Here is a 27877-nt window from a genome sequence, read left to right as displayed (position 1 = left end):
TACACTATGTATCAAAACCTGGACAAGAACAACAGGTAAGGGACTCAGGTTAATTGCTGTCACTGAGATTACTGAAGTAACTAGTTAAGAATACAAGCTTTATTGCCTCATAGTAATTTATAATAATGCCACTTCAGTTTTGTGAGGTTTTGTTCTGTGGGTTTTGAGGCAGGCTCCAATTTATTTATCTGTTTAAGTGCCTCAACTTTAATTTTATATTTTTGAAATCTTCAGTCGTATTACCTTGGAGATGCTTCACACTATGAAGTTTCTCATTAGCAGTTGAATGAATGAATTTTGGTGGAGGTTTGTAGAGTTTTTTATAAAAGAATGATGTTTGAAACAAGTGCCAAGTAAGTAAACCAAGTTTATTTAATTTGTTATTTCATATCTAAGTCATGTAGAGAGATACAGGCCAAGAGTCTGAAGCAGAAGAGAGTGTTCTGCATGTCTGCTAATGATCATTCACAATTTTTGGTGCTTAATCAAACTCATTGTGGGAGGGGTTTTTTTCTTGTTTTAATGGGAAAACTCCATTTATTAAAACTATGGTCATGACTACCTCGAAGATTATTATTTCTGTAGTAGCAACTTACATCTCTGCTTGGTCACTTCGGGGTAGATCTTGGTACTACTGTGCAAATTGTGATTACATTGGCTATTCCCATTTAAACCCCAACTAATCGAATGTTGGTAATCAAACAGTTTAAAAGGCAAGGATTAGACCAGAAGTTTTTAAGGTACACTGGTTTCTGAGTTTTAAATTTGCATCCTGATACGTGATGTAGACTAAATTTACCATAGTATGATCTTCTTTGCTGCTAGTCAGACTTTCTTTTTTTGGCATTTTGTGCTTTGGTTTGGGATTTTTGGTTCTCTAAGGAACCCACATACTTCTTTAAACGTCACCTTTTTCCAAGCTCACTGCAGTAGTGACTTCAGAAACTTTGACAGCTGTCCTGCCTAATCTTGTAAGAGGGACACTTTCCCATTTTTCTTGAGAGTGTACTATTAATTGAAGGGATGAGAGAATAATTAGAAAGGATAATGTTTCTCTAGACCTTTAATAACTAAAGTACAGAAAACAAAAATCTGGTCTGTGCCCCTCTGTTCTGCACAAATAACAATTTTGAGCTAACTTTCACTATTTACCACTTCAGGTGGTAAACATAGTACCACATGGAAACAGGCCTGCCATAAATTAAAATGACCTGGCAGACTGAGGTGGGGAGGTTGGGATTCCTTTTGAAAACTTGCGTTGTCTTAATCTGTAAATATCTCTGTTAAATATGACTTAAGAAATTAAGGATAGGACAGGGTAGGAAAGTAGTATGTCTTATAAAAGAGAAAAACTACAATTTACAACTTTTTTAAAGAAAGAAAAAAACTAAAGTGTGCAACAATTAAAATTTACACGTAGGAGGTGGAAGAACCAGTACTACCGAAAGTACCCCTACCCATCAGTACTGCATCGCTGCCTTCGTTCAACTTCAGTTTTCTTGCCAGTAGTACTGCCTCATCATCACCAAGCACTGTTTCAACAGCAGTGATGAACAAGGTAAATCTTTGTTGTATATCGTGAATACCTTTTTAGGATGTGTATGTGTCTGCTTCGTTGCATGTTAAGTTCTTCCATGGTGCTCGTGAAACTAACCAGCTTTAGTTTGCATCCTATTGAATAAATCAGGATTGTATTCCAATTTGGAAGTGAGCAGAAGCAAAGTTTTTGATTCAGCCTCTGTCCGTCTTATACATTGCAAACTTCTGGTTAACATAATTGTATAACTGCTTCAAATGCTGTGGCGATTTTGTTGGGATTTCATGCCAAGTTAAGTTATTAAATTAGAGGTCGCATTAATCGTCATATAAGCCTAGTATAGAATAATGATGCTAGGGTGCAATAATTGGAATACTACTGCAGTAAAATAAACATCTGTTCCAGAGTACTTGAAATATTTTTGTGTGTTTTGAAGCAGTCATTTGCTTTAACGTGTTGAGGTATTTGCTGAAGCTCTGACTACAATTAAGCTGAGTCAGTTTAAGGTTCTTAAGCTGCCTGGTCTGCTTTTCCATATATTTAATATATTTACATCTAAGTAGCATCTCAGTTTTTTCTCTTGGTTTATGGGATTTGGTTTTGATGATATTGTACTATATGCTCATTTGCAAGCTTCATTTTCTTTTATTATAACTCTCATCTGTGGATTAGAAATAAATATAAAACATTAGATTTCCCAAATTCACTGCACAACATCTGTTAGACAGTGAGTTCAGGTAGCTGCTATTGTTTCACTAGGGTGTTTTTCTTTTAGATACAAACCTTAATTCTTTTGAAAATACAGGTACAACCAGCAAGTAATGTTGGCAGTCCGGTGTTCAGATTTTCATCTCCAATTGTGAAATCTACTGAGGCAGAAGTGCTGCCTCCGTTGTCTGTAAGTAAAATAAATAAAGCTCAACCTTTTCTCAAGCCTTTAGCAGAATGTTTCAGAATAAAGCAGAATTGGCCCTGATAATGAGGAAAACAAATATATAAGTTTCTGTCTTATAATTTGTCATCCGGCACGTATGTCAAAAGTTTGAAGACTGGATTTCAGAGTTTTATTTGTGTTTGAAATTTGATTAAAGTTTCTTTAGTTTCAGAATCTGAAAAATCTCTCTCTTTCATAGCAGATTGGGTTTACATTTAGTGTTCCTGTTGTAAAATCAGCAGAGCTTTCTGGATCCAGTGATACACCAGTGACGTCCTTACTTACTCTAGGTAATAAATTTTAGCATTTCTGATCTGAAGTGCTGATTCTCTTTTCTGTATATTAAATAGTAAATCTGTCCTTTCTGAGCATATTAGCAATTCGAGGCAAAATGTGTTTTCTGTGACAGATCTACCTCTAACCAAATTGTAATTATAAAATGTTGTAAACAAGGTAGAATTTTGAAGATTCTTATATAAGAAGCATGAAAGTTGGAAATTCTTGTTTCTAGCATGTGTGAGTATATTTTAAGTGGATTTCTTTGTGAAAGGCATTTTTTATTTTGTTTTTAAAGATACTGCCACTGTAAACAGCACCAGCAATAAGAAGGAAGAAAAAGAAGAATATGTTGGTCCCTCCAAACCTGCAAAGGTCTTAAAGGAAGGAAGTGTGTTAGACATTCTAAAAAGCCCTGGTGAGATAATGAACTGCTTTTTAAAAGATACTGCAAAAAATACACTAGTATATAACTACATTGCTTTTTAAAAAAACACCACCACAACAACAAAAAATCCCCTTTGTCATGGTTAATGCAATTTTAGCTAGAAATGCAAACATAGGAGAGCATTATGTTAAACACTGTATCTGTTAGGGTGGATCTCTCCTTCTATTCTAAGTGGCTTTTATTGCTGAAAGGAAAACTGCGACTTCAAACCAGGTGCATTGCTTTTCCTTTACGCGTTAGGATGTAATTGTAAATGAAATATAAAGAGAATTAATCAAATTATCAGTGTTTCACTTTAAATAAGTAAAAGTTATAGAATTGGAAAGGAAACGTTTGTAAAGTTCTTTACAAACATTCCTCTCCAACTTTGACAATCTCTGGAAATTAAGAATAGTAAAGAGTTTTATTCCTAAAGGTGTTTCAAAAGCTGCAAATCTTTTGGCCTTAAATGGTAACAGTTACTATGGATTCAAATGTAAATTTTAAGTAGAAGTGGGCTGTTTCTCTTCTAAAAGCCTTTTTTAATTTTTATTTTTAAGCAATTGCAGTTGTTCTCAACTGTTCAATAAAACATATTGTGTGTAGATGACGGTTTTTGTTTTAAGAAAAGGGACTTTATTGAATTTGATCTTCTGCCATAAGCCTTCAGTTGCATCAGGACTTTTTTTTAAAGTGACAAATCTATATACTTCTTAAGACACCACCATTTTATATCGGAAAGTGCTAAGAGAGAAAATATATTGTGTGTTTTGTTCAAGGAAAGATCTATGGATGAAGTGACATTAATTTTCAGTTTAAGAGAAGCAGGTTCTAAATCCACACTGTTCAAAGACTCAACTTCTGATATAAAAAAAACCAACACCCCAAAATAAGATAATAATTTAAAAAAAATTAGCTCTTCAATTTAGCTTTATAAGAGATTTGTGCTGCTATTTAAGATGCACTGCTGTAGCATTTTCTTTAGTGTTTCCATATTGGTGGTTCTTGTTTTGTATTAAAACTGGCACCTTTAAATAATGAGTTGGTCTGAATACAGTGCATTTTGCACAAAGATTATAGATAACAATTGTTCTGTTGTCTTCGTTTTTATTACTTAACTAATACTCAGTATCTGGGGGGAAATAGCATGTGGATTGCTGCTCCAAGTACCAACTGCTGTACAGCTACTAAAGTAAATGTGAGTCATCTACTATGGCAGAAATAGCTTTAGAAATTTGATTTGATTGGGCATGGCGTCTTAAAATGAAATTGGATTCTTTCTAGCCCGTGATGGATAGTCAGCTTTCAGCACTGTTTGTTCACACTTGTATCTACCAGTGAAGATTTGTATTTAAAACTTTCTTGGAAATGAAGAGTTAAATCAAGCTTTAAATATATGTTCTGTTATGTCCCAGTGCAGCATATGAAATTTCATCCATTTAGATAAGATTTCCAGGGACTTCCTTTTGCAGTTAGTTGGAACGTATAGTTGTAACCATTGGCACTTGGTTTAAATTTATGCCGTCTAGTATTATAAGTAACTTACGTGTAGTGAGGGGTACTACTTTATCAGTAAGATCTCTTCCTGTTTATTTTTTTTTTCTCTAGGCTTTACGTCTGTGAAAACACACTCCTCTACATCTGCACAGCCTGTTACAAGCACAGTGGTCTATACAAGGCCTGCAATAAGTAGTTTTTCTGCAGGCAAAGACACCCCTAAGCAATCATCTTCATTTTGGCAGTCTGACACACATGACCTGTGTCTGCAAAACAAAACCACAGATAGCAAATGTGTAACATGTCAAGCTGCTAACGTGTCTACAGTTGAGAGTACGAAACAGACGATAAGCTCAAGCCAGTGTGTCACCTCTAAGGCAGCGGTCCCTGCAGCCGGGACGTTGGGCTTTGAAGACAAATTTAAAACAGCACCCAACACGTGGGACTGTGATACCTGTCTGGTCCAGAACAAACCCGAAGCTACAAAATGTATAGCCTGTGAGACACCAAAGCCTGGGACAGGAGTAACGCCTGCTCTGACATTGCCAGTGGTCACAGACAACTCGGTGACAGTGACATCCTCCTCCAGCAGCACTGACACAACAGTCACTCTGGGGTTTGGAGACAAATTTAAGAAGCCAAAAGGCTCTTGGGACTGTGCGGTGTGCCTTGTATTAAATAAGGCAGAAGACAGCAAATGTGTAGCTTGTCAGTCTGAGAAACCAGGTGTGTTCTCTTTTCTGTTGTTTCACTCTCGGCCTCTGCATTCTTTACAGAATAAAATACGTTGCATATAAAAAATATTTTCAGCAACATGGCTGTAAGCCAGACAGGATAGATTAGTGCCTGTCTGCAGGAATGGTTACAGGCACTTTTGAGGTCTCAGCCTAGATTCCAGCCTGTCACATTAATTGAACTGATTGTAAAATGTATTAGTACAGAGCTGAATTGAAGCAACTATACCCTGCTTTGCAGGTGGTGAGGAAAGATGACTAAACTGGATGTCTTAATTAACTTAAAACCAATTTACTTATTTGCATTGGAGAAAAATGTGAACTCCATAGAAAGAGTTAAAAATTACTGGGTTTTTTTCTGTTTCAAAACATAAGTAGAAATGGCATTTACAGAACATGGCCAAAAATGTTTCCACTCAGCGTTTGTGTGTAATTGAGCAGAGGTATGAAGCCAGATTTCAAGACAGTGTAGTCTCTAGTTGTCTTAAGCTAAAACAAAACCTAATGTTCAGCTATGCCTATGAACGCCAGTGGTAGTCTTCCGGAACATGGGTGACCTTGTTCTGGAAGGTCAGGGTCCTTCCAGACCTTGGAGAGGTCAGCGCCTTCTTCAGTGCAGCCCTGGGTTGTTTCCCGTTATACATGATTGTAATTGATTTTGAGTGTGGTGAGCATATTGTTTTTAAAGCGCAAATAATTATTCTAGTGTTAATTTTCATTGGCTCTTAACATAATTTAATATACTATTATGTCAAAAAACACATTCGCAAATTTATCCTGGGGGAAAAAAAAATCTAAGATGGACTAGATTGTGCTTTTGTAATCATCCTGTACAGTAAGAGTGATATTTCTTTAGATAAGATAATGCATTTCAGAGGAAGCTTATTCTCATGGACTTTCAGCCTCAGACTGATTAGCTGACACTTTTGTTTGAGACTTTATCCATTGCAAGGAGAAATTCTGGAAGAGTGAGAGGTTTACCATGACCACCATGGTAGAGAGAATTGCACAATTACATTACATCTGCAAGGGGAATAGCAAGATAAGTAAAATGGGAGGACAGAAGTTTTCTGAATGTGCTGTGGAAGAGAAGACCCATTCCGGTCTTACTGTTTTGAATTTGAGACATTATCTTCTGCCTCTCTCTTAAATGCCACCCTCAGTAGTTTAAAACCATAGGTGAACATTATGTGATGCTTTTGTGCCTTCTGAATGTCCACTTCAGTCCTCACACTTACGGAGATGAAGTTTTCTGTTGGGGTGCAGCATCAAGTGACATCTCTTCCTTTACCAGGGAGAAAAATCTTTCAGGCCTCTTTATGGAGATTGCTGCTGCTGTTGAAGACAGCGTAGCTTGTGTAGTGAGCACAGGGTTGTGGGTTTCGAATCTTTGGGTTCCTCTCTGGTTTATTGCAACGATGTAGTTTTGAACATGTCTGTCTTTGGGATTTGGTGATGAATCATTCTGGTAAATTCTCAGCCTCACATCACTTGACAGTGATCATTAAGTTGAGTGGTGCTAACTTTGACTACGGGTTACTCATGTCGCCAGAAATTCTTTTAGTAGTTTTAGTTGAGTACAGTACCTTTATTTGCATCTGAAACAGGCTATGTTGCTGTATTGTATGATCTGCAGTTGCTGTTTAAACATTATTGGTTCGATTTGTTCTTATAATCATATATAGATTATACAGAAGAATCTAGGTGTTTCTATTGTTTACATTCTCAGATTGAGTTTGACTGAAATTAACTTGTTGTTTGACGGGTTTTTACTGTTACGCTTGTCCGCTTTGTAATTTAGTAAGCATTTAAGAGTTTCTTAAAAAGTTCATGTTCACTTTATTATTTTAGCAGGATGATTAACTATCTTGCTTATTTCTCAGGGAGTTCAGTGCCTGTGACCAGTAGCAGTGTTTCTGCATTTTCTGCTTCTTCAGGAGGATTTCTGGATTTAGACAAATTCAAGAAGCCCGAAGGAAGCTGGGATTGTGAGGTCTGCTTGGTCCAAAACAAAGCAGAAGCCACAAAATGTGTATCCTGTGAAAGTGCAAAGCCAGGCACCAAAGCAGAACTCAAAGGTAATGCTTAATGAGAAAAACAAGGGTGTGCATTCTGCAATTTATTTTTTCTTTTGTGTTTGGGCATTTTGGGGTGTTTTTTTCTTGAGTACAATTATTTTTCCTTTGAGGTATAGCAAAATTTTTCATTTTTCCTCTAGGAATATTGCTCAAGTAAGGTAAATATGCCTATGTTTCCACACCATTTCACTGGAAAAAGATTGTTCTGTTTAGAGAAAAGCTTGTATTAATGACATAGCTGTTCTTTACAAGCCTTATGTGTTGTTCACTGGGAGTTAAGACTAAAAGCATGATCTTTCAAGGAATCCAGCTGTATACTTTTCCAATGCCAGGTGGTGGATGGAAGAATACCATTGCAAAAGGATGTACATAGAGAGGAAGTGTGGAGTTTTCCTATCTGTTTTGTGGTTTGGTTGTTTTTTTTTTTAAATAGTTCTAACTATGGGAAGTTCAGGACTAGAATCCCAATCATGTTGCTAAAGTCTGCATGTATTACTACATCATGTATTGCAAACTTAACATTATTGCTTGTTTCTGCAGGTTTTGGTACTCCTACTGTGTCCACAAATGCTGCAATGCCATCATTTACATTTGGTGTCCAGTCGTCCTCCTCTGAATCTTCTCATACGTTAGGTAGCACAGGAAATTTTAAATTCGGAGAGCAAGGGAGCTTCAAGTTCGGCATTGCATCTGAATCTGCATCCTCCAACACTGTGACTGGGGGTTTTAAGTTTCCTACTAGTTCAGGGGACTTCAAATTTGGAGTTTCTTCCTCAGACTCTAAATCAGAAGACAGTAAAAAAGAAAGTAAAAGTAACAGTTTTACCTTTGGACTGCCATCTACAAGCAGTCAGGCACCTTCCACATTTCAGTTTGGGACAGCGAGCCTGGGACAGCAGGAAAAGAAAGAGGAACCAGTTTTGGGAGGCTTTGGTTTTGGCACGAGTTCAACTTCTTCCGTAGCTACCAATGAGAATAAAACTGGAGTCAGTGGTTTCACTTTTGGAACTGTGGCAGAAAAGGAGGTAGCATCACCTGCTCTAGCATTTAAGAAGTCAGATGAGAAAAAGGATGAAAGTCTTTCAACAAAGGGGGGCTTCTCTTTTGGCAGTGTGGAGAGTGCCTCTGCCTCACAGTTTGTTTTGGGAAGGACAGAAGAGAAACAGGACTCTGTCACTTCTGCTGCTCCATTAGCATTTGGAAAGAAAGCTGACAATGAAGAGTTAAAGGCACAACCTATCTTTTCAGCTGGGACGGCTGAGCATACCAAAGAGGAGAGCACAGCAAAACCTATATTCAATTTTAGTTTCGTCAAACCATCGGAGAAGGAAACTGAGCAGGCAAAGCCGTCTTTTGCATTTGGGGCACAAACCAGTACTTCAGGTAGATGGAACATCTTTTGTCTTCGCTTGTCTGCTCCTGTCCATCAAATAATACCTCTGAAGCCATACTGGACAAAAATCTAAGGGATTACATCTATTTATGCACTAGAGCTTTAGAAAAGGCTTAATTACTACCCGCAGCCTGTCTTTAGTTCTGGTTGTTGTTCTGTAGACAATAGGTAGCAAGTCCTTTTTAGATTTCAGTGAGTTTTAACACTAGGTTTAGACAAAAAAAAATTGCCACACCTTTAAGAACCTGTATTGCTTCTTGTATGACCACAGGAGTTGTATTGTCTCAGTGGCAGCAGCACAGCACAGCTAGTGATAAAATCTGTAGCGTGGTGCAGTATAGGGGCCTTCTACCAGCATTGTTTTTCATAGTGAAAGGGGATGAGGAAGGGAATGTCTTACTCCCACGTACTTGCAGCTATGCTGCAGGATGTCCCTACTGCTACAAAGGTATAAAAATAACTTCATAGATATTACAGAGTTTTCTATCCTAATTTGTTGAAAGTCTACAGTGGCGGATTAAAGTTCTTCAGTGGTGATTACTGTGTGGAAAAATTCTGGTTGTTAAATTCCATTTGTATGACTTAGCAACTGTGTTTTAGAGAACAGAATTAGTTTCTAACTTCTGAAGTGATACGGAAAAGCACATCAGTAAGTAACCCTGAATAAAAGCAATACATAGGGTTATACTGGTTTTAATCACAGTATTCTTAGGTTGAACTGCTAGTGAACAGACAGGTTTTTGCAGGATTGTGGGCGTTGGGGGAGGGGAGATGGGTGGGTGGGCAGCTTTGAGGTTGAGGTTTTTTGGTTGGTTGGTTTTTCACCTACCAGGTAAAGTTCCAGAGTTTGGTTTAGTCATGGAAAGTTGATGAAGCACCTTGTGCAAAAAGGAAATTTTAACAAGTGTTCTGAAGAATGGTATAGTCCCTTAAAAATGGCATAGATGAAAAGGGGCCATAACTGCTGGGAAAAAAAGATAGTGGGAAATTGAAAACGAGATCCCAAATTAATAACAAGAATTAGACCAGCAGCTTAGGGAAAGCTGAAGAATGAGTGACTTTAAAAGACAGCTCTATTGTAAGTATGTGAAACTGCACTCAGTACTTTCTAACAATGGTCTTAATGGAGGGTTGTTCTGTGTTACTCCTAAAAGCAGGTCTTGCAAGTGTTTAAGCACAATGAACTTAAGCTTGGAAGAGGTAGGCTGGAGGATGGTAGGCTTGGCTTGACTTAAAAGCTGTAGGCACAGGGCTGTATTTTTGAACGAGCTACAAATGCAAATGTGTCACTGCATTTTTCAATACTCCATTGAGCAAAGCCATAAAACTGTTACAGGTGATTGATGTTGATCTGAAATGTATTTCAGAAGTACTGCTTAATACAGGTATGGGTAATGACAGCCAATGTTTAGTGTTTGTAACCAATGAAGCCTCGAGTGCAGTGGTAGCTTTGTTCTTCACAATTCTTCCATTCCTTTAGTTGTTGATGACAGCAATCAGCTCATTAAATCTGAATCTTATGTAAGCGACAGTAGCTGGGATAGTAGTTGAGGTGTCATTCATGATTGCTCTTTGGACAGTGATTGAAACAGGAGTGTTTGCTGTACTTTGGCATTTCTGTGGTGGTTTATGCACTGTTCTTCCTTTCAGATCAAGGAGCCGCAAAGCCATCCTTCAGCTTCCTGAGCTCAAGTTCCTCCAGCACAGTTGTACCCACCACTTCAGCCAACAGCAGCAGTGTGTTTGGCAGCGCCATCTCTTCCTCAAATCCTCAGCCCGTTCCCGCTCCCTTCGTGTTTGGACAACCCAGCAACACTGTGAGCAGCTCTGTTTTTGGCAATTCTACAGAATCTGCAGCATCTCAGTCATTTGGCTTCTCTCAAGAAAACAAACCAGCAACCACATCTTCCAGCACGGCTCTTGCTTCATTTCTCTTTGGTTCGGGAGCCAGCAGTACCAATGCAGCAAATTCAGGTTTTACCTTTGGAGCCACAACCACATCAAGTTCAACAGGTATCTTTTGAATAGACACTCTTCTCATTTTTGCCATTACATAGGGGACCAAAGAAATACTGTTTCACAAATGCTTTACTTTAGAGAATGTGTAGGTCAAATGCATGAAAGTAGAGGAGAATACTGAGTATTCAACAATATAAATTGGGGCTCAGTTTTTCAGTTTGGGAAATACAGTTTAGGAATGCACTGGCAGCAGAATTGTTTTATGCAAAGGACAGTCCTTTACTGGATGTCAATTTGCATAGGAATTTTCACCATGAGAATGATAGTTTCTTTCTTCTCACTGTCAGTCTTGTGCTTACAGTTAGAAGTCAATGAATTACAACTTTCCTGATTTTTCTCTTCCATACCTAAAACTCTCAACTGTTGTAAATAATGTCAAGATTTGCAAAATCCTTCCTTCACATATATAAACACAGTATCTCTACATGCAATTGCTGCTGCTTAAGGATTGGTTTCTAATAAGCATTATGGCCAGTGTTTGTTAATTTTCTAGCAATTTAGAGAAGAAAGAAATAAGAATCTATAAGAGTTCCTTCATGTTTTATGTTTGTTTCCCCACTGCATGAATTTAGCAGTATGACACAAGACTAAATCCACCAAATCATCTGTACTCCTGCTGTCCTAGCAGTATGTTGGAAGTAAGATTGAACCTGTGAGGAAGAGACTCCATGTAGTTTGATCTGATTGCTTAACCTTGTCATTCACAGAAATTAAATTTGCACATTTCTTTGTGTATCGGAAACAGAAAGAAAATAGTCATAAATTATAACAACCAGCAGACCAATTTAACCTGTTAGAAATCAGTAACGTTCAGTGTCGTTTCATTAGTAGACAAGACTGCATTTCAAACATCTTCACAGTATCACAGAATTTTCAGAGTTGGAAGGGACCTCTAGAGATCATCTAGTCCAACTCCCCTGCTGAAGCAGGATTGCCCAGAGCACATTACTCAGGACTGCATCCAGGCGGGTTTGGAAAATCTCCAGAGAAGGGGACTCCACACCCTCCCTGGGCAGCCTCTGCCAGTGCTCTGTCACCCGAACCGTAAAGAAGTTTTTCGATGTGTTGGAACGGAACTTCTTATGTTCCAACTTGCACCCATTGCCCCTCGTCCTGTCACTGGGAACCACCGAGAAGAGTGTGGCTCCATCCTCCTTCAACCCACCCTTTAGATATTTGTAAGTAGTAATAAGGTCTCCCCTCAGCCTTCTCTTCTCCAGGCTATTAGAGTCCCAGCTCTCTCAGCCTTTCCTCATAAGGGAGATGCTCCAATCCCTCAATCATGTTGGTTGCCCTTCGCTGGACTCTCTCCAGCAGTTCCCTGTCCCTCTTGAACTGTGGAGCCCAAAACTGGACACGGTATTCCAGTTGTGGCCTCACCAGTGCCGAGTAGAGGGGGAGAATGACCTCCCTCGACCTACTGGTCACACTCTTCCCTATGCAGCCCAGGATTCCATTGGCCTTTTTGGCAGCAAGGGCACACTGCTGGCGCATTGACAATTTACTATCTACCAGGACCCCCAAATCCTTCTCCTCAGAGCTACTTCCCAGCAGGGAATCCTTCACAAAGGATTTTTTTTTTTTTTTTTAATGCAGAAGCCAATATTAACTTTTACCGTGTATCTGTTCATCTTCTTGGAAAGAAAAAGTCAGTTGTTCCAAATTACGGCGCAATAGAGAGCATTTTCTGTTGCATGAAGGCTGCTAAAATTGCATTAATAGTGCTATTAAAAATGTGCCCTTTTGCACAGCAGATTTGCTGTGTATGTTCAGCCTTACTGTTCAGTCACCTGTTTTCATTTTGTTATTTCTGCTGGCTATGCAGAACAGGAGCAGCTAAACAAATGAGCCGGCTGTCTGTTAATATTATGTAGAGAATTACTCTGCTAAACCAAGTTTTTGAGTACAGAGAGATCAGTGCAAGCTTGATGTGGCCTCCAGAAGTTGGGCAGGAAGGGGTGCAGTTGTGGACAAGAAGGATTCACATTCTCACAATCCTAATAAATCTGGAGCTGTATTTTGCGTGTTTGAAAAATACAATTTGAATGAGTATTCTATGTGTGTGATATGAACAGCATTTAGTAAGTACAACTTAAAATGTACTATTTCTGGGAATCCGTTTCTAGAACATTAACACAGTAACCCGAGTCTAGACAGCCGATGTGTTTGAGATTTAATTTTGTCTGACTCTCCTAAACTTGGCGTTTCTCATGTTACTTACAAGAAAAAGTGCAATTCTTGTCATGGCTGACGTAGTATTTGTTTTATATGCTCACACAGTTACTTTGAAATTAAGATAAGTATTCAGCTGCCAGAATTGGGAAACAGGAGGGTTTAGAACCTTTGTTTCTAGATTCATCCTTGTGGAGGGGAAAAAAACCTGCGTATACTGACATTTCTCTTCTGTTCCCCGAGGGTCATCCTCTTCGTTTCTGTTTGGCTCTGGGCCTCCGGCGCCTGCTGCTGGCCCAGCATTTGGCGCCAGTCAGCCACCAGCATTTGGCCAGAGCCAAGGGTCCAGCCAGCCAAGCGCCCCAAGTTTTGGATCGCTGTCGACAACGCTGTTTTCAGCTGGCGCTCAGCCTGCTCCTCCTGCCTTCGGCTCGGTGACGAGCAGCACTCAGCCCTCCGTGTTCGGACAGCAAGCGACCCAACAGCCGGGCTTTGGCTCTGCTGCTCCCAGTGCTGGTGAGTGCCGACCATCCTCTTCCCTTTTGGTCTCAAAGGTTGTATTTTCATTTGATTTTTCATGAAGTGCACCTTAAATTATATGGAGAAAGACGACTTCTGCCTTGGGCACGTATTTAAGAATTACCCTCTGTAAAAATAATGGGTACAGGGTTAAGTCATTTGTGTCTCACTGCTTACTGTGGAGGATGTGCCATAGGTATACCAGCTTCCCAGTAAGCCTTCTCCACAAGAGACTTGGCACACATGGAGGTTGCAACCCTACCCCTAAGTATCGGGGTTTCTTTTCTCGAGACATCTAGTGATCAAAAGGATGTGTTGAAAACTGTGGTGTACTCACTGGTAAGATTGTACAAACCAGAATGGTAGAAGCAGCGCAAAAATATTATTTTTTGGATTTGTTAGAGTAGTTCTTAGTTATCTGACTTCATTAATAGGCTTTGGCAATTTATTGGGATGGGAGGCTTTGTTGTGTAAGAATATGGTCAGAATTATTGATAAGCGTTTATGGGTTTAAAACTTTATTTAAAGGTCTTTTTACTGATGAAGTATAAAATACCATGGGAGGGGGGCAGAGAACAATCCTTATAATTTAAGTGTAAGAAAGACCTGTTCCACACTAGCAATTATTAAAAAAACACACTGCCAGAAAGTATGTATTCGATACCATCACATTAAATACTTAAAGGGAAAAGCATCCTCTTTTTCTCTCGGAAGCTTTACCTCCAGAAGTTCAGCCTCCATTAAAAGTATCTGACAAACTGACATTTTTGTACTAATCAGTAGATTAGTTGGCATACCACGTTAGTCAGGTAGCAGTTTAAAGATAAAAATCTCCCTGGATTGTCTGTATTGCGTATTGGTTACTTTGATGGTAGGATTTTTTTTATTTTTTTTTAAGATGAGGTGCTGTTAGCACATTAAGTAAAAGGGAGTCCCTTGCATTCATGCACTCGATCTGGGAAGTTTACTTAAATATAAATCTACATGATTCAATACTATAATTTGAGACTGTATTACTAAACTTCAGTATGCACAGTTATGAACTTAACAGTGGTACAGAATTAGCAAACAGTTCATTATCAGTGGGTCAGCAGTGTTACTTTAAGAATCCCTTTATTAAAGTGAATATCCCTCTATTAAAGTGAAGGAATTCTTCTATGCACTGTTCCTGTAGTAATCTGGCACTTCTAATGCAACCCCCTCCCCCAACTTTGGTGTCTTGAGCAACCTGTAAAAAAATTCACTAAAGGCAGCGGGAAGAACACGAGGACTTTGCTGGAAAGGATGAACTAAAATTTCAACTTTCTTGCTCCCTTCTGCTTCCACCCTGTCTTCCCAGGTTCTGTATTCCAGTTCGGAAGTAATACTTCTAATTTCAACTTCCCAAATAACCCCCGAGTATTTACTTTTGGTGCAAATCCTCCTGCACCAGCAGCACCGGCACAGCCTTCTGGCTCCTCTGGATTTTCGTTCAGCCAGCCTCCAGCATTTACAGTGGGGTAAGAGACCGTATCAGAATTTCACTTGAGCTGTGGGTAATATCAGTTTACAGTGTTCAGCCTCTACTGCTGTTAAATCGTGAGGTGTTCAGATGAACCTTGGAGTTCGAAACTAAATCGGGCATCCTGCCTTGCATTAGCCTGACTGGCTAACTAAGCAACAGTATCTTTAAAAGAGCCTAGTTGTCAGAAATATCACACATCAACAGGTGTGAAACTGTCTTGTTCTTGAAAGGTAAGATCCGTGTGTAGCCACTGTGCTGCTACTTACCTTCTGAATAAGAGAGAGAGAATTGCTTTTGGTTTCTGGAACTCTTTTCCTCCTGTTCATCACGTGCCATTTGTTGCCAGCCGGTAACTAGTGAGACAAGACTATGAAACAGTTGTTCTGGAATATCTACTCGGTGCTGCTACTGAATTTTCAGCTACGCTGTCCTAAACTCTGAACTACTGATTTCTTTTGATAGGACTAATGGGAAAAATGTTTTCTCTGCCTCTGGATCTTCAGTTTCTGGTCGGAAGATAAAGACTGCAGTTAGACGTAGAAAATAATCGCCCGATTGGTAAAGCAACTTCCGAAGCAGCTACTACCCTGCATTGTTCAGTTGTTGGGATCGTACCTCATGCTGGGTTAGCTGAAGTCAGATCTGCCTACAGGAATATAAAACTCTGCTGCCCTTTCCTCCCCCTCCCTCTCCCCGGTTAGATTTTTTTCGGTAACGAATAGAGTTGGCAACAGGGCCGTTCTCAAGCAAAACTATTTTAGGCTCCAGCAAGTTACTTCTTTCACTGACTCGGCATGGTCTGGCTATAGCCGTGAGTAGAGCCTGCACAGTGAATGGCTTGTACAATACCTCTTCATCTGCACCACTATGTGCGCTCATCTGCGTTTACTGACGCCTCGAAATTGTAATTATATCAGCGAGGGATGCTGTATAGAGTAGAGAATGTTGATAACGAATGATTTCTATGCTGAGTTTGTGCTGGTGTATGTGTGAAGTGAGTGAGTTTGGGTGTATTGTGCACTAAAATTTTCTGATAGAGGAAGACTGATTAAAGGATGATCCATGCTAAGGACTTGTTAGATCTGTAGTTCTTCATTTAATAATTATATGCTATTTCTATATTTTCATTCTTACAGCCCTTTATCACCTGTCTCGCCTTTGTTATTTTATTATGAAACATGTGTAAATACAATTTTGTTTCTCTATGTACTTTTTTGGCATAACAAATCTGTGAAATTGAAATTTTAATTTTGTGTGTTACGGCCATTTTTGTTTAGTATTGTCTCAGATTTTATGTAAATCCCATTATTCAAAGTTGCCTAAATCCATTTAGAAAATCTTTAAAATTGGGAATTCTTAAAGTAAGTTTATTGGCTTTTCTGATCCATTTTTGTTTGGACCAAAAACCAGTATTGTACAAAGTATTAAGTATATATTTTTATATTTACTGAAATGGACTGTGGTGACTTTGGATAATAAGGAAAAGTTTAATATTAAAGCCATGTTTATTACAGTATAATTAACATGTTAAACCATGGGATAAATGCCATCAATAAAAACTATGAAATATTGTCTGGCAGTTTTAACTCTGCGTGAAGGTATCTGCAGTTGTAATGGTACCAGATGATGCACTCAACCTGAGTGATGTCACATGCTTTCTCCAACCTCTGCTTTTTGACAGTGACACCGATGCTGATTTTAGAGGATCTTAAATTACTTAGAGGTTCCCTGTTAGCCAGGAAAGTTTTACTGTAAGACTTAAGCTTAGAGACATAAGTCAGCATGTCACCTGTCCAGCTGCAATGGTTGCAGTTAATTTTTTTTTTTTTTTAATAGCTCTATAAAAAGAGCTAACGTTACAAACATTCACCACCATTCTAACTGAAGAGGAAAAAGTACACCCAATTGTAAATGAATAATTTGGGTCTTTTCCACTTCTGTAGCAGTTAGAGGAGCTTCTTAGAGAAAAGACATTGTTCTAGTAAAATGAGAGGAAATGCTTCTGTTCATTTTGGGAACCACAGCTGAACTTTTACTAAACCACAGCATTCAGTTTATGGTTGAGAGCTGATTGCTTGCTACAGCTAAAACTGAAGGGACCTACATAAGTTCCAGAAGCTTTACATGGCTTCAGCTGTGGGGCTGAGGTTTTTTGCCAGCACTTCTGCCCTTCGCCCCAGTGCTGCTCAGCCCTTGTACAGCTACAGGTGCCGGTATTACAAAATGAGATACTTTTCTAATCATGAACTAGGCTTGACAGAAGGACAAAGGCTAACTTAACTTTTGTTTTCGTGGGATTCTTACATGTGTAGAGCTCCAATCACTATTCCTATAAATAGAAAATATTTAGCAACTAGACTTTAAAACCACACATGTACGCTGCTATTCAGGCAGTCACATCCTGCCACTGTTGCTGTGGAGGGATTATACGCAATTATGTATGTCCAGATGTCTGAAGTTGAAAAATGCCACAAATTTCACTTCCTTTCCTTAGTGCTCTCACCTCACGTACTCATTCTACAAATAAGAAAAAGCTGTGTCTTCAGTGCAGCTAGCGTAAGAGACAAACCAAAAGCTAGTGTTTACAATGGCGTAATGGATGCATATTTCCATGGACAGGCTCTGTGATTTATTTTTTTTCTTTACCTGCCATAGAAGGAAGGGATGGGATTTTTCTACAGAGTAAGACGTGCTTTCCCTTATACCTGAATTGGTAGCAATACAGTTTTAGCCCATGGTGTTGCTCTTCCCTTCCTCCCCCCATCTTGAATCCTAGTTTCTAGGTCACTGCTACAGTAAATAAAACAAAAGTTCTTTTTATATTCATATGGAAGTTGTAAACAGGCAACACTCACCCTAGAAGGGATTTTAGTTAGTTCTGACAGCTTTAGCTTCTGTCAGGCCGACTGCCGTGCCTGAACTTTTAACTTCAATGCTTAAGTCAACAGTGCAATTCTTTGAAAGTTAAGTGATATCTCTGAAGTTCTATTTCAGCTAAAAATCTTCAAGTGGTCTAACAACCTCAGAAGTGCTTTATTCAGAGCTCCCAAAATACTCACTGTAAATGAAGACGAGAACGCATATACAGAACGTGATGTTAATAAACAGAACACCACTTACCAAACTAAAATATTGCAAAATATTAACATGTTACTGATTAAGTTATTTCACCAGAAGACAAGAGAGATATAATCAAGCTCTCAAACATTTCTACTGTCAACCTCCAAAACATGAAGGGAGGGTAAGAACTTCAGCCACAGAGTGGCATAGTTACACCTAGGGGAAGAACACACAAAAACTGGGCTCTAGAAGAATTCCAAAGTCTTACTCAAATTTTAATAAAACATTAACATTGTTGCTTATATTCCTTTCCCAAGATACTAATAACACAGGAATAAACAAATTATCAAAGCTATGTAATCATGCAAAATATTAGGTTTCTTTATTCAGTATTTAAGTTATTCTGAATATACAAACAATTAGCCAGAATTATAAAGTGAAAATAACCAGTAGTTGTACTTCTGTAGATTTACACCCATAACACATTTCAGTTACTGTTTTCTGCATGCTCCTGAATCACATTCAGTTGTTTTGCTTGGTATTATATGCAAGAAATAGACAAGTGCTTTCACTCCAAAAAGAAGCAAAAAAGTTACCTTTCAATAGCATGATCTGTACTGTTCACAGCTCCAAAATTATTTACACACGCCAATTCACTAACACTGCAGTGTAACATACCCTTCCCAGAGAAAAAGCAGCTATTATTTCACCTCTTTATTTGCTTTGACATGTGAAATAAGTGACAATGCTTAAGACAGTCATGCAAAAAACTTTTCACATCAATGTTCTGATAAAATACTTGAAGAGGTGAGGGAATATGATCTGTGAAGCAATAATACGGGACATGGTAAACACTGCTCATCTCTTTCTACGCACACGGCAATTTAATTAACGTGACTTGCCCTGCTGTCTAATACTGCAGTTTTCTTCCTCTCAGAGTTTATCCTACGACTTGGGCAACTGCTTGGAAAACAAATTGATTTTCTAGTTACCTGCCAACATCCAAAGCTGTAGGAGCGACATTTCTTTTAAGGTGGAGTATTTCTAGGTATCTGCTTTCCACAGACTGACGAACAGAACAGCTCCTTTCTGCAGCTAATAGAGCCACTTTCTCACCCATCGGAGGTTAATACTTCCAGATTTAGTATGTACTGTTTCTCCCAAACTTCTTTGGCATTTATGAAAACTCCAATACTTTGAAGGTAGCTGCTGGCATCATACCGGAGCAAAACATTTTCTTTAGCTTCTGAATCAGTTTCCCTTTCATTTGGGCAAAAGATTCTGATAGACACCTCAATTTCAGTTTGGGGGTAGGTCTTTGTTCACTGGGGGTGGGAGGGGATATTCAAAACCAGTCTGGAAATCTCATCTTTTGGTATCATCTGACTCCGTTTCTTCTTACCACAATAGTCCCTGCTACAATATCATAGGCTGTTCTGTTATGCTGGAAAAACAGCAGTGTAATAAATGCAGGAAAAAATGAAGCAATAGAAAAATTCTTGATCAAAGCTCGTATTGTGGACCTGAAACAAGAATGAAACATTCAGTGCCTTATTTTCACTTTTCGGCTTATATTAGTAGGTAGTTTACTTTCAAGTTTAGTTCCACAGTTTTGCACAGCACAAAAATCAATCTCCAGAGTTCAGAGATTACTTTATCAGCTAACCTGAAAAACAGTCACGATTGGTTAATTGCTATTTTAGTCTTAGATCACAGAATCTAACAATAGCTCTTGCAATCTAATTATTGCAAAGGCCACTAATAAAAAAACAAGTGTATTTTCTTCCAAATCACATGCTTTCCACACTAGTAACCTGAAAGCAACGTGCCTGAGCTAAGAGCACTTACGTTGTCATACTGACATTAGAAGATGGAATGACTAACACACGGCTGGGCGCAATAAGGACAGATGTATCACACGTCACAACTCTCAGTCCAAGCAAGAATTTCCCTGGGGTTGCTCCACCTGCTCCCCAAATACAGATTATCTGTAAAAGAAAAGTTATTTCAATTCCACACAACAGTTGTTGACTGGTCGAGCGAACCCAGTTTTCATCAAAACTCTGTGAATGTCATAAGCTTCAACGTAATCCAAAATACTGTAAAGAGGATTTACTTTACAGGGCAATAGTGACAGAATTTTTTCAACATTTATTCAACAACTGACAGCTATTAATTATAGAAGTTCATGTTTATGAGTAGTTACCTCACAGAAGCAGACTAATAACCTGTAGGTAAGAGCTACTATCATCATTTTCTGCAAATCTTCCATGGATGTATCTTCATCTAGTTCTTCTATTATGTAATGCATTACAAATTTAAACTATTTAAGCAAATTTAAACTATTAATTATAGAAGTTCATGTTTATGAGTAGTTACCTCATAGAAGCAGACTAATAACCTGTAGATGAGAGCTACTACCATCATTTTCTGCAAATCTTCCATGGATGTATCTTCATCTATTTCTTCTATTATGTAATGCATGGCAATTTTCGAGATGTCCCTGTACAAAACAAGAGTAAACTTTAAAACCACCTTTCTCTCAATACCAATGCTACCCCTTTAATACTAGAATTCATTCCTTCAGTTCTGGTATTAGTAAAAGAACAAAAGCTCCTTGGCTTCTCTGACACTAAACAAGGCATTAAAATTCAGAACACTAGGTCTCCTTCCGAGTCGCTGCCTAGTTTGTTTTGTGTTTTTCATTAAGAGAAGATCATTCTTTATTACCACTTCTGCACAATGGCATCCCTGGGTAGTGAGCTGCGAAACTGTTCTGAAAATTCTCACACTTCTTCGGAGATAAACACGAGATTCATCATGTGATCATCTAACTCTGCAGAAATGGAAGCCATCCAAGTCTCCTCCTTACAGGAACTCTCAAGGAAAAAGAAAAGGCGTCACTCTTGCCTATAAAATGCAAGGGACACCTATCCTCCCTCGCATGATCAGGGTTCCTCCTTCTCAGTAGTCTTTACTGCTCACCATACTCCCCTAGAGGCAGGCAAGTTTTTAACTTAAATCAAATCAATTGAAATCTTCAGCTGTTTACCGTAACAAAGACAGCAAAGCATCAATTTGGAGTCAATCCTGTATTTTCACAAGACACACTCTACAGATTTAACATTCTTATCTGATACCTGGAATGGACATACTTGCAACATGTATTTAGGCAATAGGTTCGTGACCACCTGAGGAACCCAAACATACATAAGTCTATTGGACCTAATGAAATGCATCCCAGAGTCCTGAGGGAACTGGCTGGTGTAGTTGCCAAGTCACTCTCTGTCATATTTGAAAAGTCCTGGCAATCAGGTGAAGTCCCTGGCGATTGGAAAAAAGGGAAACATTGCATCACTTTTAAAAAGGGTAGAAAGGAGGACCCTGGGAACTACTGACCTGTCAGCCTCACCTCTGTGCCCGAGAAGATCATGGAACAGATCCTCCTAGAAGCTACGCTAAGGCACATGGAGGACAGGGAGGTGATTTGAGGCAGCCAGCATGGCTTCACCAAGGGCAAGTCCTGCCTGACCACCCTAGTGGCTTTCTATGATTGAGTGACTACATCAGTGGACAAGGGAAGAGCTACAGATGTCATCTATCTGGCTTCTATAAGGCCTTTGACATGGTCCCCCACAACATCCTTCTCTCTAAACTGGAGAGAGAGGGATTTGATAGGTGGACTGTTTTGTGGATGAGGAATTGAGTGGATGGTCACATCCAGAAGGTAGTGGTCAATGGCTCAATGTCCAGATGGAGATTGGTGATGAGTGGGGTCCCTCAGGGGTCCATATTTGGACCAGTACTGTTTAATATCTTCATCAGTGACATGGACAATGGGATCAAGTGCAGCCTCAGCAAGTTTGCAGATGACACCAAGCTGAATGGTGTGGCTGACACACCTGAGGGACAGGATGCCATTCAGAGGGACCTGGACAAGCTCAAGAAGAGGGCCCATGTGAACATTATGAGATTCAACAAGGCCAAGTTGAACATCCTGCACCTGGGTTGGGGCAACCCCTGGTATCAATACAGGCTGGGGGATGAAGGGATTGAGAACAGCCCTGCCAAGGATGACTTGGGGGTACGGGTAAATGAAAGCTGGACATGAGCCGACAATGTGCGCTCACAGCCCAGAAAGACAGCTGTATCCTGGGCTGCATAACAAGAAACATGGCCAGCAGGTGGAAGGAAGCAATTCTGCCCCTCTACCATGCTCTTGTGAGACCCCCCCTGGAGTCCAGCTCTTGGAGTCCTCAGCACAGGAAAGACACAGACTGTTAGAGCAGTTCCAGAGATGGGCCACAAAAATGATCAGAGGGATGGAACACCTCTCCTGTGAGGACAGGCTGAAAGAGTTGGGGTTGTTCAGGCTGGGGAAGGGAAGGCTCTGGGGAGACCTTATTGCAGCCTTTTGGTACTTAAAGGAGGCTTATAAGAAAGACGGGGTCAAACTTTTTAGCTGGGTCTGTTGTGATAAGACAAGAGGTAACAGCTTTAAACTAAGAGAGGGTAGACTGGGACTAAATATAAGGAAGAAATTTTTTACAATGAGGATGGTGAAACACTGGAACAGGTTGCCCAGAGAGGTGGTAAATCCCTGGAAACATTCGAGGTCAGGCTGGACAGGGCTCTGAGCACCCTGATCTAGTCGGAAGATGTCCCTGCTCATTGCAGAGGAGGTTGGACTAGAAGACCTTTAAAGGTCCCTTCCAACCCAACCTATTCTATGAATACATGACTTTTCACTCACACACCTAAGTGAGAATTACTACTCACGTGCAAATGTCCAGTCCCACTTCAAAACAGTCCCTCTATATTTGTACTACTTGCCCTCCTTTTTATTCAGACTTAAGGATCGAAAAAGATAAGGAATTAAGAAAATAGTGTGGCATAACCTGCACTTCCCTTCAAGACAACCTTGGCCTGAAGTCTCTGTCTTGAGCCTATCAGGATGTATTTTTTCATGACAACTCCTCAGCCTAACCTCAACCACACCACATCTCACTAGCAAATGTTTCACTGAAGTTACTTGTACGCAACTTATGAGCTCTTGCAAAAATAGTAACATTGAATATATTGCAAATTAATTGAAAAACGTTCCCTCTCTTTCCATTACCTTCACCACTTCACAGAAGTAATGCAGTTGCTCCCCAACTTTCAAGTACTTAATTTTGCATCATCCTCAGGCTACTTAAACAAAATGGAAATACAAGCTGTCAGGTTAGAGCTTGAGGTTTTGGCAACTAAACAGAGCTGAGTGTTTGGCATTTTAATCACATGCTTATCCAAACAAAAAACACTGATCATTTACATTGACATATTTATTGTTTTGGATTTGACCCTCTTCTGCACCCCTTTCAAGCAGCAGTTTAAGGTGTCTGAGAGATGTTGTCTGCACAGTATCAGTTTACAGACAGCAAGGTTCTTTAGCAGAAAACTTGGATTCTGAAATGTGTTTGTACAGTAATGGATTTACTGACTGCACCAAGCTCTTATCTCCTAATCAGACCTAAATACTTGATTACACCAACCCAAAGCAGAGGAACTAAATGAGCTACGGAATCAGATCTCTATGGTTGAAGAAGCATATAAAAATAGAAACAATCTTTGAGGGAAATGATTACATCTGAATATAAAATGTGAAATGAAGAATCTTTCAGTCTAGTGTATAGGTGATAAAAAGTATGATTAAGCATTGTGTGTAAGAAACCCAACTTAAGCCCAAGAAGGACTGCAGCATGGTAGCATTCCTAGCAACCAGGCTGTATTTTAAAGGTACATACATATCTGACATTGTTGTGGGTTAGCATTGTTTTGGTCACAAATCTGAAACACAGCACCACAGGAGATGCCATGAAGAAAATTAACTCCATCCCGGCCAGATCCAGTCCATTTTTGAAGGCTCCTTAAAAAACAAGTCTGTCAATGTTTTTTCTTTGAAATTTTTACAGGACTTTTTAAAAATCTTGCTATTGCCTCCCAAAAATAAGACTGCAAGTCCAATCTCTCCTTAGTAAGGAGTTTGTGAGCCTATGGAGACACCTGTACAAATTCCTTGTTTCCATCATCTGACCGAAAATAAGGAAGTGTTTAAAAGAAGTTTAATCTCATGGTGTTGCTTCTTCCTCAACTTTTGAGAGTTACTATGTGCCATTCATATGCATAAGCATGCCACATATACATCATGACACCTCAAAGAGCATGAAGAGCTTAAAGCTGTATATAATAAAGCTTTAAATTGTTCAACTTACTTTATTCCACTGAGGTGCATAATACTTAAAACAATGGTTGCCTTTATAAAGAACAGAATAAAAAAGTCCACCATCTCTGCTATGAACCTGTGTGCCAGCGAAGGGATAATGAACTCCCGACCTGTAACAGAAATAGTTAACATTACCCAGATTTTACTGCACTAGCACAAAAATTAATGCTATCATTTAAAGAACGCTTCACATTAACCTCACTGTGAGAACATTATCAAGATCTTGATCTCAGCTCACATCTTCAAGAACACTTCTAAGTGTATGAATAAAAAAATGTATCTGAATTATTTAAATCGAGTTATAAGAACCTTCTTAAATTAAATCAAACCCTTGCAGAACTCCGAGTCCTCTCATAATTATGATTACAGGCAAAATCCCACCCCGCTAAAGAACCAGAGTACTTTGAAGATGTATCGATTTTTGTGTTCTTTCGTTTAGAACAGCTTCAGAGACAGATTTCAGTAAATCTGAGAGTTCAGATAAAAGGAAAATTAGATCTTAGATCTACCACAACTTCTCTATCACCCATCAGCGATGCTTCCACATGTACCAAGTACCAGCTCTCTAAAAGTAAAACACAGCCTATTTTTTCATGAGTCAGACCCAGAAAACAGAGCGGATGAAAATACTGTCATACCTGGCATAAACATTCTCATAGACATGTTATTATAATAAAACGCAGCATGTTACCCTATCACAAGCCAGAAAATGTAACACATTCCTCCTATTTAATTGACCAAGTGCAAATGGAGTCAAAATAAGTAGTAACAGTTACAAGCTTTTGTTGGTAACACTACCTCAGATGATTAAACAAAGAAAATATTAACAAGTATTTTAGAAAGTTTCCAAGGAATAGTGTTGGAAAATAATTTCATCTGAACCCACCTACCCCTCTGTATTTCCCAAACAACAAACATGACTACTTACAGGAAATCAGCAAGGACTTGCATCAGAACTTTATTTAGAAATACCCAAGTACTACTAGATCTAACTGGTGGAAAATAGTGACTGCACTTGTTAATGTTTCTGAGAATGCCAACCCCCACGCACAAGGAAAGGAGAAAAGGAAATGGGAAAGAAAATCATTCCTCTCTCCAATCTCAAAAAATATAATCAAGTTTTACATAGAGTAAGCCTCCACAGTTCAGCTGCCGAGACTGATAATGCCAGTCCTGGCCTCACAAGCTGTGCAAATGAAGCTGAAAGCCCATGGTACTTGGGTGCTTTTTAAATGTGGTAAAGTATAATCGAGCAGTGATTATAGTGCTCTTACCTGCTTGTAAGAGCAAGTTCTTATTTAACAATCTCAGTTTATTTATCTTTATTTCATACTTGTTTCACTAATAACTCTGCATCAATACTATCAAGTAGCACGACTGTTACATAAGTAATACTAGAACGTATTCAATTCTTATTGTCAAAGCATGTCCAAAGTTGTCAACTAAATTCTAATTAAAGATTCTTCAAGTAAGGCAGAAGGGAGCATAGCCAGCCTCCCCAATTCTCACTTCAGCATACAGCACCAGATAAGAGTGTTCATTTGCTCTGTTAAAAGGAACACATTTGCTGAAGTTAGTGGCACAGTTTCATTTTAATGTATTAGACTCAATGACTGAACAAGGAAGAAGCTAAATGGGGCTAAGAAAACAAGTATTCCAATTATGTTAAACTCCATTATATTAGGAAACCTTGGCAACCCTCACACTCTGGCAGATTTCCACTGTAGTGATTTGAGATGTTCCTCCTATCAAAATTCCACTCTTTTGCCAGGGGCTACTATTTGTATGGCAGGGACAGCCAAACGCAACACGCATCTATCTCAGCTCAAAGTCTAGGACCTTACTTTAAACTAGCAATACTGATGGGTTTGCACCGGCCAGCCAGGCAGAGCAGGTGAGGCTTGAGCACACTTTTTGCTCTACTGGTGCCATCAGAAGAGCAGTAACCTCCTGCAATAAGGCAGGGAGGAGAGGGAAGCACCTTAAATCATGATGATCGTCCATAAAGAGCCTGCTGCTGCCCAGAGCGCTATTAATATCGGTGCTCCGACACACACCTGCAGGCATATTGAACTGGAAATGACAGTTACCGATTCCACTATTTGACATCCTAGTTTAAAATCTACAACATTAACACAAGCTGTCACTTATTTCAGTTTACGTAAGCACACTGGGCTGTAAACTGCAGTGGCGTAGGGACGGATACGTGACCCGCCCTGCCAAGTCCACCGTGTGGGCAATAATCTGCAGCAGCAAAGAAGGAGCCATAATCGCTTCAGCTGTTCCAGATACATTCACCTGCAATCTGGAGCCAAAGCACCCGCACAACAGTCTTTGTTTACCATTGTATCATATCAGTATACCACATACAGAGTTCCCTTAAGAAGGCTGTGTGTTGCAACAGCATTTAGCATTCAGAATAACCACGTTCAGCAATATTAAGCGCTATTTGTGCCATAAATACCTTTAACATACAGGAATTAGTTCCTGAAGAACTAGGTAAAAAACGAAGAATCCTTTCAGTCTAGCCTTTGACCATTCTCTTTTTCAATGACTGGCAATATCTGTTTATAAGTAATCTATAAATCAGAATCAGGGCACTATTAAAGAAAACACTACTTTGTGTTACAACCTTGTTTAAACAACATCTGCTCAAAACCACAAGAAAGAAGCAAGTTCAGAAGTTAGATCCCCTTTCCTTCAAAAGAAAGAAAAAGCAACTAAAAACACCCTCCCCTCACACCCAGCCACTGAGCTTATAAATAATGTTACCGATCTGTAATGCTGCACTTCGCCCTGCAGAAAGAAAGGAGGTCTGGCTTTTCTCCAAAGTCCTTTAGCAGCGTTCTGCTCCACGGTTTTCTACCTCTACTTTAAAAAGCCCTACCAAACACTGAGGGAATGTCACCTAGGCACTCCTCGACTTGTTAAGAAATGTTTGTGTGCTCAAGGTTTTATCTCCCATGTGATCAGAGCAAGTTTGCCTTACTCTGGAACAAATATAAACAGATGTGCTGCTACGCCGGTCTTCAATGTTTACAGCCGTAACAGACTTGTGTTTATCTCATGTCCTACCGTTAGCTTGTTGAACGTAAGCACCTTTTTACTTCTCTGCTTCAATTTCATTAGATTATATTATTTGAGCACCAAGAGTCCACCAAAACGGATAAAGTTAGTTTAGATTTCATCATCCAAACAGGCTACTTATAAAGCTAGATGCATTCCAAGCTTGTGACCACAAGAGTAAGTTTCACTGGAAAAAAATAAACTCCTTCATATACATGAAAACATCTTACAAGCACGCCGCTTATAAGCCGTACACACAAGTTAACCCTCTCAAACCGGCTTATGGACTAAACCTTGGATTTACAAAGTCGGTATTGGGGCTGCCACCTTTCGCAAAGCACAGCTCCGCAGTCCGCAGGAGTGCGGCGACCCCCAGCGATGCACACACACACCCCC

At 39.4% G+C, this 27877-nt stretch overlaps 2 protein-coding genes across 2 annotated transcripts in view; one reads left to right on the top strand and one right to left on the bottom strand.

The window, feature by feature from the left end:
* The window catches only part of NUP153 (nucleoporin 153kDa), a 43656-nt gene extending 27002 nt beyond the window's left edge, over nucleotides 1-16654 (top strand). Inside the window, exons 12-23 of the mRNA XM_009884195.1 lie at nucleotides 4-35; nucleotides 1424-1558; nucleotides 2343-2435; nucleotides 2674-2761; nucleotides 3046-3165; nucleotides 4783-5397; nucleotides 7289-7483; nucleotides 8024-8866; nucleotides 10527-10889; nucleotides 13311-13583; nucleotides 14926-15085; nucleotides 15553-16654. Coding sequence (XP_009882497.1) covers nucleotides 4-35; nucleotides 1424-1558; nucleotides 2343-2435; nucleotides 2674-2761; nucleotides 3046-3165; nucleotides 4783-5397; nucleotides 7289-7483; nucleotides 8024-8866; nucleotides 10527-10889; nucleotides 13311-13583; nucleotides 14926-15085; nucleotides 15553-15637 — 3002 coding nt within the window. The 3' untranslated portion in view covers nucleotides 15638-16654. The remainder of the gene's footprint in view (nucleotides 1-3; nucleotides 36-1423; nucleotides 1559-2342; nucleotides 2436-2673; nucleotides 2762-3045; nucleotides 3166-4782; nucleotides 5398-7288; nucleotides 7484-8023; nucleotides 8867-10526; nucleotides 10890-13310; nucleotides 13584-14925; nucleotides 15086-15552) is intronic.
* Nucleotides 16655-19211: 2557 nt separating this feature from the next.
* On the bottom strand, nucleotides 19212-25078 carry FAM8A1 (family with sequence similarity 8, member A1). Its single transcript, XM_009884194.1, has 5 exons — nucleotides 25054-25078; nucleotides 24405-24525; nucleotides 20530-20653; nucleotides 19999-20138; nucleotides 19212-19673 (listed from the first exon to the last, which is right to left on the bottom strand). Exons 1-5 carry the CDS (start codon nucleotides 25076-25078, stop codon nucleotides 19529-19531), a joined length of 555 nt encoding a protein of 184 aa, XP_009882496.1. The 3' UTR covers nucleotides 19212-19528.
* Nucleotides 25079-27877: the final 2799 nt, after the last annotated feature.

The sequence above is a fragment of the Charadrius vociferus genome, unplaced genomic scaffold (assembly GCF_000708025.1).
Source record: "Charadrius vociferus isolate BGI_N301 unplaced genomic scaffold, ASM70802v2 scaffold444, whole genome shotgun sequence".
NCBI classification, from domain to species: Eukaryota; Metazoa; Chordata; class Aves; order Charadriiformes; family Charadriidae; genus Charadrius; species Charadrius vociferus.
Note: the sequence above shows the minus strand (reverse complement) of the source record. Positions and strands in the feature narration are given on the sequence as shown.